Source organism: Nicotiana tabacum, chromosome 17 (genome assembly GCF_000715075.1).
Source record: "Nicotiana tabacum cultivar K326 chromosome 17, ASM71507v2, whole genome shotgun sequence".
Taxonomy (NCBI): Eukaryota; Viridiplantae; Streptophyta; class Magnoliopsida; order Solanales; family Solanaceae; genus Nicotiana; species Nicotiana tabacum.
Window position 1 is genome coordinate 126,217,736 of NC_134096.1, and position 12,789 is coordinate 126,230,524.

The 12,789-nt window shown below is 35.3% G+C and overlaps 1 protein-coding gene across 1 annotated transcript; it reads right to left on the reverse strand.

The window, feature by feature from the left end:
- Positions 1–3,814: 3,814 nt before the first annotated feature.
- On the reverse strand, positions 3,815–8,520 carry LOC107829139 (putative methyltransferase At1g29790). The gene is made up of 2 exons (XM_016656583.2): positions 7,132–8,520; positions 3,815–4,372 (listed from the first exon to the last, which is right to left on the reverse strand). The coding sequence occupies exon 1, from the start codon at positions 8,264–8,266 to the stop codon at positions 7,145–7,147; it is 1,122 nt and encodes a 373-aa protein (XP_016512069.1). The 5' UTR covers positions 8,267–8,520; the 3' UTR covers positions 3,815–4,372; positions 7,132–7,144.
- Between the last annotated feature and the right edge of the window lie 4,269 nt (positions 8,521–12,789).

Consider the following 12,789-nt stretch of genomic DNA (forward strand, 5'->3'; position numbering starts at 1 on the left):
TTGTCGATTTTGCCTTCACAGACTGAGAATTTAGAAAAGAGGTATAACTCCACTACTTACTCTTTTCATTAATAAATCATGTTTGCATTTGTAATTTTTGTGAGTAGCTATTTTCATGTTTGCCTTTGCGGGCGAAGTGTAGCAATAGCGGTTTTTAAGCCCGCTATTTAAAATATATTCACGGTTTATAATGTATTTAAAGATTAATGAATTCACCTAAACTTCAGAACTAAGTGTCCTGAATTTTTGAGCTGCTAATTTGAAATTCATTTCTGAACCACTAATTTAAAATTCAGGACATAAGATTCGAACTTCAAGACATAATTTTTGAACTTTAGGACACGATGTCCTGAATTTCTGAACTACTAATTTAAAATTTAGGACATAAAATTCGAATTTCAGGACATAATTTTCGAACTTTAGAACACGATGTCCTGGAGTTTGAATTTTGAGTTTAAATTCTAGGACGTCAGCGAAATTGGCTAATCTTTAAATACATTGTGAACTGTGTATATATTTTAAGTAACATATTTAAAAGTTACTACTTGATGTCATTTCCACTGCCTTTGCTAGTTTCGAACAAATGCAAATTAGGAACAACCCACATAGAAATAAGGGTCGACCTAGGCAAGTTCCACCTTGCATTATATTTTCGTCGATTTCTATGCACCTTGGTGTGGCCACTTTTTTTTTTGGTTGAACATACTGTTGTTTTTTCTTTTCTTTTCTTCGTCACAAGACTGCAGTAAATTTCTTGAGCCAATAGAAAACGAGCCATATGGGAAATAACTGGAAGACATGAAAAATGTAAAATGGAATCTAGCATTTGAACCATGCTATTTTGCATTCTATGATTTGCACCAAAAGTACAAAAAGGTAGAGAGAAAGATCAAACTGAAGTTTTGCTACCTTCAGAGCATCTTCTGTTTGTCTCCTTTCTCAAATAGATTAGTTTTGGCCAAGCATAAGCTATCTTCTTCTGTTGCACTTCGCAGCTTGCATATACATCTTGTTTATTAATCTTTTCCCCAGTTCAGGCCCCTCTAGGAAAGCCATACACCCTTCTTCTATATTAACATTCACATATACATATGTAAAACATAATGTCTAAATAGAAACGTTTTATATGCACTTGTATATTTATGTAGACACTGACAATTTTAGCATCCTAACCTTTGTATAGAAACAAAAGAAATGTCTTGCGTACACGAGAGACACACACACACACACACACACACACTCTCTGTCTTGCATACATTGTATTAGATTGCGATATTGTTGTATCAACTGGGCTTAAAGATCAAGATTTTCATTGTACAGTTGCAACTTACAAGTTAGTTGTGAGAACTGTTAAATAGATTTTCAAATCGAGTTGGGTTGCTGCTGAGAGGGATACAAGTTCAAGAAGGAACTGAAGAGGATTTGGAAGACTAACCAGTCTGCATTGCAAGAGTTGAAGAAACTGGATATATTTTTGAAGAAAAGTCTACTGTTGTACACTCTTTGATGTTCAACAGTTCAAGTGTCTTAGTTTATTAGCTCTCTGGTGTAAATACATTGTATAATGATGAGCATATATATGATAGAATACCCTTATGAAGCTGATGTTGAGGTTTTTTTGTTTTTAAGATAGAAATAGTCTTAAAATGAGGGTGAATCGGAAATGGAGGGAAAATGAAATTTTTGAGTAAAAATTTTAAGTTTCCCCCTCTTGACAATGAGACATTGTACCATATTGGAAGAGGAAAAGATTTTTGGTGGGTATATATATAATTGCTCTTCTTGTAGCTCTTAAAGAGTTAAGAAGAAAGCAAGCCTCGCGCCGTCGCCGTCGTCGTCGCTCGGCTTCGGCTAACGGATATTTTTCAATCCGTGTATTGACCACCAGGCAGCCGCCTAATGCCTGCTATATATATGTGCAACAGCGGTTGAAGAAAGACACACACAATACACAAGACACAAAACCGTTCTGCATTGTTTTAACTTCAAACAAAGCAACTGTAAGTGTGATTTGCTACTGAAATACTGGGGTTTGTTTGAAGTACCGCTACACCAGTGTGTGATTCGTTCTATCCTGGGAGGAAATAATCTATTACCTTGGGTAGGAGGGGATTAAATTCCTTAAGGAAACACTGTGAATTCAGTGGGCTCGAATTAATTACTGTTTCATTACGATAACTTATATTTTGCAGAATTATTATTTATAAATACAAATTTTGAAAAGGACTAACAGCTGACAAATCTGATATATAGTCATTGCTACTCTGTTTCAAATCAGGATCTTTCTACATTTTCTAGTTTCATACCTGATTGTGTCCCTATCAGGACTCAGGTCTGTATGAAATGAGTGTATTTCTCTGGCAAATCTCTTTTTGAGTCGAACATACATAATAAATGATATTTAAAAGTAGAAAAAACAAGCACATCTTCTTTTTCACTTCGCATTATTTTATCTTATGATTTTACAGAAGCCTAAACAACATGAAATCGAATATATATAAAGGATTAAATTAAAACATATTCTTTGTATACCTTTTGCCACAAAATCTGATCTTAGGGGCTACTTTGGTCCGCTAGTTTTGGAAGGGCCACATCTCTCCACCATAACATCATACAATTGCTTCCCATTAAAAATAACAGGGAAAAAGTGGATTTGTCCCTCAGGTTTAGTCTGTGTCTCTTTAAAATAAACCAAAATGGGGAAAGTAGGCCACCATAATTCCCAGTTCACAAATGTTGAATATTTCCAGCGGTTCTTTCCACCCACAAATACATTTTCACCAGACTCCTTGAGTTGCTCCCCAACTTTAACCTCAAGAGCCTCATCATCAAATACAAATCTGACTCTTGTTGTCTGAAATAATAGGAGCAATCCAAGAAGACCAACAGGAACAGCTGCTGCTAGATTTTCTGTATAAAATAAAGCACCAGATGCTCCTAGAAGGAGAATTGGAATACGGTAATCAGGGTCAGGAACAACAGTAGTAATCTCCTTCTTCTTAGTTTTCCTCTCAAACAATGAGGTGATCGCAGTGTGACGGATTCTTTTGAAGTTTCTGCAGGTCAGAAGTATCTCTTTGCCGTAGAATGAGCTCTGGAATTTGTGACTCAGAGGTCTACCTACTACTACTTCTCTTTGATTTGCTTTGGGTAGAGTGATGAAGGAGGAAGCAGATACAAGAGCGCTCTCCATTGCAATGAGTGAGAGGCTCTCCAAAACTGCTCTTACTTGTAACTTTTCTATCCTTTCATTTCATTTCATCAGTAATAGAAGATATAGTTTTCTGTTTCTTTTTTATTACTAGTAGGAAGATCACTTGTGCCTTTCCTTTTGTGGTTTTTGGGTTGGTGGGCTTCTATGCTTCATTATGGGCCAAGTAAGAGAGGGTGATTTGCACAAATAGGATCTTTTGCCAGAAATTCTGACCAATCACTAGAATTTTCAGCATTAGGATTTCTGGTGCTTCAAATTCTGCCATGTAGCTATTTTTTCAAAAAATCTCTTAACGGGATCAAAATATAAATGATTGTTCTAAATATATTATGGAGAAGCCCAGATAATAATACGTACACATGTATTATCCGTTCATGTTCCTACTCGAAACAAGTTGATTCTACGCGATTTCTTTTCTTGTTGAGCTCAATAATTAAACAAAGTTAGTTCTCCAACATATTTTGGAGTGCAACTTTCTAGTTTATTCTTCAGTGTCATACCTACCAAAGACTTTTAACAATAAGATAAAAAAGAAAAACCATGGTTTTGCTAGTGCAATCAAAGAGGAAATATACTATGACTTTCTTGAAATAAATTGTGATTGTAAAGTGCAATACTTCATTATTACTTTATTAGAGTGTACAAAAAACAAAGTAAAGAAATGGATATTAAAGCAGGAAATCCATTAATTAATAGTTGAAATAATGAAATAAGCAAAAGAACTCAGCAATCCAACTGTCACACTAGCATCACTCTTTATATGGCAGAATGGGATTGCAGTTCTTTAATTTTCACTTTCCTGCAATATCTTTACAGTTCCAATAATCGTTTTGAAACTTCAAGCTTTGTTATCTCCATGAAATTCTCCACTCGTATAGTTTCAAAACCAGTCAAGATTATACCAAACTGACAAATGAATGAAAGGAAGTAACTAAATCTTGTTGCTCCTTGGTAAAACCGCTGTCTATTAGCGCTGCTGCTGTTGTTTGCTGCAGATTGTATTTATGTAGTGCGCAGCTTTCTATTTTGTGGATCCTTAAAAATTACTCTGAATGCAGACTAATTACATTTCTCCACCTTGAGAGAAAGAGAAGATCTTGAATTATCCTGGGAAATAGCATTTGCCATCAACTAATCATCAAAATCTAGCAGTGGTATCTGCAAAATAACAACAAATTACTAAAATTTAAGACGGCATAATCAAAAGCTAAAATATTGGAATAATCTGAAAAGGATGGAGAGAGATAATCTCCCTTGAGCAGCTTTTAGAATGATTCAATCTGGTGCAAATCAGTTTAGACTTTACAGCTACAAATCATTTTTCGTTAAGTTAGTGGAAATAATGACTTCTTTTATAACGGTCAATTCAATGCTGATTGTCTGTGTTGTTATCTATCAGGTTTCAAAATGAAGTGCATGCAGTTGGCCTACAAGCTAGACAGCAAATCGTAGCACCATGTGACAGTCATATAAGGGGAATTTGTCAATAATCATTCAGGATTGAGGATTGCCTTCATTAAGGTTCTTAATGATCACTCTGAATTGTATAATTCAAAAGACTTAATTGGGTGTTAAACATCGATTGCAAGATGGTACTGTGTTTAATTGAATGTTAAGCAACAGTGAGGACTACCATGTATAATACTAATGAACTTGTACAATCCAAGAAACAGCTAGAAGGTGCGCAAATCACATTTAACCAAATTACGACAGCTGATGCTTTGGATACTTTAGTTTATAGAAGTCGTGTTTTTGTCATACTGTTTGACTTACACACAGTACCCTAACTTTAAGAGAATTTGCAAAAATTTGAATCTCTCTCAATTTTTGGATGGAAAAAGCCAAGTGCTTTGCACATGACACAGCCTGTTGAGGGTTCATAGTCCGTTTTCATCTGTGAATAATTTTTGGAGGGAATAAAATCAAAATCTATTGGTTACCTCTAACATGCATATAAATTTGTGATTTAAAACTGCATGTATATAAGAGGTAATGGGTAGATTTTAGAGCTAATTAGTGCTCCTATCACCTCTAGAAATTATTTTATAGACAACACAAATTTTGGACCCTCAAAAATATCTGAAAAAATGATGCTCAAGGCACATGGCTTCTAGCTGACACAAAATTTACATTGTTAAGGGGAGGTAACGATTTTGTGGATTATTTAAGTTAGGGCATTATAAGCATATAGAAAAATATAATAAAGAATATAGGACCCTTATAAATCAGGTACCAAAAGTGCAATTGGATCAATAAATGATGTAAGCCTCTACTGGAGTTAAGGGGCTGGTCGCAAAGGGCTAGTCAGGAACTCTTATTGAGATCACATTTAAAAGGCTCATCTAGAAAGAATTGTGCAATAGGAAACTAGGTCGGTTCTGGAAATGGCAAGAGCATAAATTGACAGAAGAATGGCACACATAGATAGGGGTGTACATGAGGCGGTTTGGTTTGGTTTTTTATTAAACCAAAATCAAACCAACTATGTCGGTTTATTAAATTTATAATCAAATCAAACCAACATAAACTCGGTTTTTTCGGTTTCGGTTTTAGTCGATTTTCTCGGTTTCTTCGGTTTTTTGGTTAATTTTCGATTTTATTTTTTAGTTATATTGTGCTTGAAAAAGAGATCAAATAATCACCAATTATCCGCATGATTACTATTCATTAAAATAATATAAGATAACAGTTCTACCCAAATCTAAAGGAACAAAATAACATAATTGGTTTAATCAAACACTTTAGCTTACCAAATTGTATTGGAGCAGTAAGACTAGTATGCAATTACAAACTTGAACAATGGCTACTTCTCAACAAGAATTGCAGAGTGGGAAGCTCGTGCGAAGTGGAGGGAAGGGTTTCCAATATTTGGGGTTCTTTGAGTTTGGAATTGGAACATAGGGAAGATACGGAAGATATGAAATAACCTATTTTATTGTCTTTTGTCTTGTTGGGTTTTAGTTTGGGCTTCAGATTTAGGTTATGTAGATAGAATCTACTTAGTGGATAGTGAATTTACAAGCCCACACATAAATAATATCTCAATACATTAAAAACTATAAAATAATTTAGAAAATACTTACAAATTAGATTTTAATGATTATTTTTTATGTATAAATATATATTATGTCGGTTTGGTTTAGATTCGGTTTGACTTTTTTTTTTGTTAATACCAAACCAAACCAAGAGTGATCGGTTTTTTATTTTCCAACACCAAACCAACCAAACCAAACCACAAGTCGGTTTTTTTCTTCGGTTTGACTTGGTTCGTTGGTTCGGTTTGGCATGACGGTTTGGCTTGTACACCCCTACACATAGATATCACTGCAGCACTTTGGACCAATAAGTACAAACCTGAAATATTCTACTTCTAGCAGCCAGTCTCCCCATCTAAGGCCAAGTTCATAGGAAATGTACTAGAGAGGATAGCAGTTCTTGCTGTGTTTACTGAAAATCTAGAGTCAAAAACTTTTTGTTCAGTGGATAAAGCTCAACATGATACTAGTAAGAAACAGCAATGTGGATCTAAGCCATGTTATAGTTGAGAATCTAATCTAATGGATCGAAGGATCTCTACCCGATAGGTAAAACAACTATAAAACTGGCAAATTAAGGTAGTTGGGTAGCCTCAGAAGGTATGAAGGACACAACTATACTTCCTTTTTATCGACTAAAGCTCCCCAAGACATGGAAATATTCGAAGTCTGCTTTTTCAATTTAGCTACAATTATCTTTAAAAAGAAAAAGGGTGTGTGTGAGTGGAGCAAACCATTAATTTCTTCTTGCAAATACGAAATGAAGTGCCAAAACCAAAATTCATACACCAAACTACTTTAGATCTATCACTTGCAAAATTTCCAATTCCAGCCACTAAAAATATATATACAATCTTAATTTCAGAGAGACAAAGAGTTTACCTGTAATAGAGACTCATCTAGAAAAAGGCTTTTGAAGTAGAGCTGTCAAATAAACTTCCCCATTCTTCACACCACTAGCATCATTCTTATTTGCTACAGCCCACTTCACCTTCCTGTAGTTCAATTTCCAAATCAGGGGTTGGAAAACCTTCTCAAGATCCGCCTTTTTACTAAAGAAATGATCCAACCATAAATACCCACCACCCCTCAACACTCTATCAACATCAAAAAACAAGAACTCCATCATAGTCAATGGAATCCACCTATTCACAGCATGGCCACATCTCACAAGATCCACAACCCCATCAAACACAGGCAACCTCTGCTGCAAAGGCACATGTAATGGCACCAATCCCCTGAGTGCCACAGTCTCACTATAAGGGGCACCAAGATTCATAGTTGTGGTCACTACAGTCACATTTTGCAGCTTCATTTGTGCTGCAAAAGTTCCTGTACCGCCGCCAATATCAAGTGCCAGCCTAATCACACTTTTTGAGGACTTAGTAAGCTGGAGAAACTGTGGAATTGGAAGATCCAGATCTGATTTATAACCCAAGAATCTTGATCCCTCAACTTTCATATCAAATCCCAAGTTGGGATTTTTCTGAGACAGACAAGAAAAGCTTTTGCAAGAGTAACTGTTCCACAACAAGGCCTTTTCAGGGAGTGTAGAAAATGGGGTTTTAGGAAGTGAAGTGGGAATACTAGAAGGGGTTCTTGAAAAACATCTTCTCCTAGGAAGAGGGTGGCAGCCTCTGAGGATAAGGGACTCAGCTACTGAAGAATCTGAGGGGCAAAGACTAAAGGGTGTATAGTTCATGTACTGATGAAGCAAATCAGGATGGTCTTTACAAGAAGAAGCAATAGGTGATAGGTGGGTGTAAAGGAGGAGGTCAGAAGGGATGGCGAGTATAGATTTCTTGGCAGCAGCAGCTGGAGGAGCAGGAGGCTGGAGGCGCGTGAGGTGGTTAATGGTGGCGCGTATGGTTTGAAGCTGGTGAAGAAGGTGGTCAGGAACAGGAGGAGCAACAGGGGGCTTGGATTGGAGATTGGAAGAGAGGTGATACAAAGAAAGAATGTTGGTAGCTACCATTGCTACTAACAGAAGCAAGTTTAGACCCATTGTGAACCCCATCTTTTTGCTCCCTCCAAAATTTTCTTGGCTGCTGATGCACTTAAAGAGTATGCAAAAGCTTAAAAAAGCAGAAAGTTTTGTGCTTTACTACTATTTCTACCGACCCAGAGAGGTTTACATTAAATGAAGGATTTGTTTTTAGATCTATGAGCCAAGACAGGTTTTCTGGTGTCTGAATTTGCGGGTGATTTTTTCTTTTAATAATATGTGAATGTTTTGTTTGATCTGAGATGTGAGTGGGCAGTTGGGATGTAGAGTGTGGACTTGCATTTCTGAGTCAATTTGTTTACTTGGTTTTTTTACTTCTTTTGTGTTTTTGTGTTAGTATTTTACTGTTCATATGGTCTGTGAATCTTAGTGCCTTTATTATAAAATGCTCAAGTGGAGTTCTGAAAGCCACGTGAACATGGGATTCCTTTGATTTCTACTCCACATTATTGTTTGCGCCTTTCCATTTTCGTTTATTGGGACTATTTTTTAGAGCGAACACCTAGTATTTCATGTTACTTTGTTAAGGATCATCTGGTTTCAAACCAAATTACACATGAGTTATCATCCCAAAATGATGATGCAGCGAAGAATAATCATTAATTTTTTTCATATATAGTCTAACTTCTATAGATTGATAATATATAAAGTCTTAACACTCTCAAATCATTTAAAAATAATTACACATAATCCATATTAAATGGAATCGGTAACTTTAAAAATAAAATAAGTATACGCAATTCAATTGCATCGTTATTAGATAAAAATACAAGTACAAATGGTTTAATTTATTGCTAATTCTTTATTTTTATTTTTCTTGAAAATGTATTTTAAGTTCAATATTTCATTAATCAAATTCAATTTGAGTTTTAAGTAAACTAATAAGTTAGTATATCATTCAATCTCAATTGATTTCAATTAGCAATTTAAGCTATTAATAGTTTTTTTTTTGTTAATCAATCAGTTTATTATGAATTACTACATTTTTCAAAACACTAGTTTCTCTCCACGTGCGTTGCACGTGTATGTTCGAGCTATGTAATACACAATGTTGTAAAATAATATCAATATTATTAAAGAAAATATTTGAGTAAATAATTATACATGACAAAATAGAGTATATATATGAATGATCAATATTAATTATCGTAAAGTACTTTGTTTGTCTAGGTCAAATAATTGGATCGTCTCAACCTACAAAGATAAACAATCAATATTTAATTAGATACATGTGATTTTCAGCAAAATCTCTCAATAAAGTAATAATTATATGATATAGTTATATTTTAAAATTAAAAATTGCATAAATTGTTATGAAAATAATTATATTGTGTATGTCCATTTATTACTCCGCTAAGATTATCTATTTAGTACTCTGTTAAAGTTTATCTACAAGCAGTTGATGCAGGCAGGTTGCAAGCAGCTCAATGAAATGATTTGCAGCAGCTTCTTATTAAACAGGCAGGTTGCAAGCAGCTCATGCAGACAACTTACAAGCAGCTAAAGAAAAGCCTTGCAACTGCTTCCTGAAAAGCCTCGCAGCTGCTTCCTTTCTTCTATAAATAGAGGAGTTTTCAGTTCATTATGTACATAAGTTTGAAGTTTGAATAATATATCAGTTTCTCTCTATACTTGTCTTTACTTTACAGTCTTTATTTTATAACACGTTATCAGCACGAGACTCTGCCATCTCGAGAAAATACTTTGAAAGTATCAGAGATACGAACTTTCTTTTTCTAAATAATATCAAATCTTTCTAAACTTGAGTTTGTAGCCCTAGATATATCGGGCAAAAGCGACACGTCTTGGGTGCTTGATGCCGAAATTCATCTTGATGCGATGGGTCTGGCAGACACCATCAAAGATAAAAATCAAGCATCAAACTAAGACCGTGCCAAAGCAATGATATTCCTACGCCATCACCTTGATGAGGGCCTGAAAATGGAATATCTTACTGTTAAAGATCCAGTCATACTGTGAAATAATTTGAAAGATAGATATGACCGCCTGAAGATGGTCGTTCTTCCACAGGCACGTTATGATTGGACTCATCTAAGGCTACAAGATTTTAAATCTATCAGTGAGTATAATTCTGCTATGTTCAGAATTATTTCCCAATTGAAACTATGTGGTGATAATATTACTAATCATGATATGTTGGAGAAAACTTTCACCACTTTTCATGCCTCGAATATGCTCCTGCATCAGCAATATCGAGAGATGGGATTCAAAAAGTATTCCGAACTTATCTCACATTTTCTTGTAGCCGAGCAACATAATGAGCTATTAATGAAAAATCATGAAAGTCGACCTACTGGTTCTTGTCCATTCCCTGAAGTAAATGAGACGAACTTCCACCAAGATAAGAGTGGAAGAGGACGTGGCCCCAGTCGTGGTCATGGCCGTGGTCGGGGAGAAAACTCTAATCGTTGTAATAACAATACACCAAAGAACCCTTCTCACCACCAGCAGTGAAAAAGTAAGGAACAAAAGCATGAAGCGGTGCAAGCAGCAAAGCCAGAAAATGCATGCTATAGATGTGGAGGAAAAGGGCACTGGTCACGTATATGTCGTACGCCAAAGCACCTGGTAGAGCTGTATCAAGCCTCCTTGAAGAAGACTGAGAAAAATGTTGAAGCAAATTTTATTTCTGAAAATAATTTAGACTTCATGTATTTGGATGTAGCTGATTATTTTGCACCCCCAGAAGGAGAAACAAGTCATGTGATCGGTAGTGAATCTGTAGAAATGTAAATATTTTAATTTTTGTTATTTGTAGTAGATAGTATGATTATGTAATTGTTGTACATAAATAAAATTTATACTTTGGAAATGATGTTTACTATCATATTTATTTTGTTTGTCATTTTGAAAAATATGGATAATCCTCAAATAATATTTGGATCAAAGACCAAACTTGAAGATATTTGTGTAATTGATAGTGGAACAACTCATGCCATATTCAAAGATCATAAATACTTTTCTTATTTGCATAAGGAAAAAGTAATTTTTTCTACAATTTCTTGTAATATAAGTTTGATTGAAGGCTCCGGAAGATCTACTGTATTTCTGCCAAAGGGAACAAAACTTATTATCGATAATGCATTGTTCTCCTCCAAGTCCCGAAGAAACTTGTTGAGTTTTATAGATATCCACCGAAATGGATATCATGTTGAGACAGTAGATGGAATGAACGTGGAATATCTTTGTATTACAAAAAATATTTCTCGCCAGAAATGCATTGTAGAAAAGTTACCAACTTTATCTTCTGGCTTATACTATTCAAAGATTAGTACAGTTGAAACACACTCTATCGTAAACCGGAAGTTTACTGATTCAAATACTTTTGTGCTTTGGCATGGCCGTTTGGGCCATCCTGGATCAATAATGATGAGACGAATTACTGAAAATTCGAGTGGGCATCCATTAAAGAACCTGAAGATTCTTACAAATAATGAATTTTCTTGTGATGCTTATTATCAAGGCAAAATGATCACTAGACCATCACCAATGAAGGTTGGCATTGAATTCCCTGCCTTTTTAGAACGTATACATGGGGATATATGTGGACCTATTCACCCACCAAATGGGCTATTTAGATATTTTATGGTCCTAATAGATGCATCTTCAAGATGGTCTTATGTGTGCCTACTATCATCTCGCAACCTGGCGTTTGCAAAGTTATTAGCCCAAATAATTCGATTAAGGGCACAATTCCCAGATTATCATATAAAGGTTATTCGCCTTGATAATGCTAGAGAATTCTCATCTCAAGCTTTTGATAATTACTGTCTATCAGCTGGGATAAAAGTTGAACATCCTGTAGCTTATGTTCATACTCAAAATGGTCTTACAGAGTCATTTATTAAACGACTGCAATTGATAGCAAGACTACTACTTATGAAAACAAAATTGTCCATTATTGTTTGGGGCTATGCTATCTTGCACGCAACATCACTTATCTGTCTCAGACTCACACGTTATAATAAATATTCTCCGTCACAATTAGTTTTTGGTCATGAACCAAATATTGCCCATCTACGAATTTTTAGATGTGCTGTATATGTGCTAGTAGCACCACCACAGCGCAACAAGATGGGCCCCCAAGGAAGGTTAGGAATATATATTGGGTTTGAATTACCCTCTATTATTCGCTATCTTGAACCATTGACGGAAAATTTATTTACTGCTCGATTTGCAGATTGTCGATTTGATGAAATAAATTTTTCACAATTAGGGGAGAGAAAAAGAAAATCAAACGAGAAATTGTGTGAAATTTTTTATCATTATCTCACTTTGATCCACGCACCCCTATATGTAATCAGGAGGTCCAGAAGATCATCCATTTATAAAATATAGCAAATCAAATGCCAGACGCATTTACTGATTTGAAAAGGATAACTAAGTCACATATCCTTGCAGAGAATATTCCTATCCGAATTGATGTCTCAGCAGGACCATCTACTAGCATGAGATCTAGTGAACCTAAAGCACGCCTGAAGCGTGGTAGGCTTTTGGGTTCTAAGGATCGAAAT

What these genes read in the sequence shown, in the direction of transcription:
- LOC107829139 (XM_016656583.2), bottom strand. Translation starts at nt 8,266, where the DNA reads ATGGGGTTCACAATGGGTCTAAACTTGCTTCTGTTAGTAGCAATGGTA.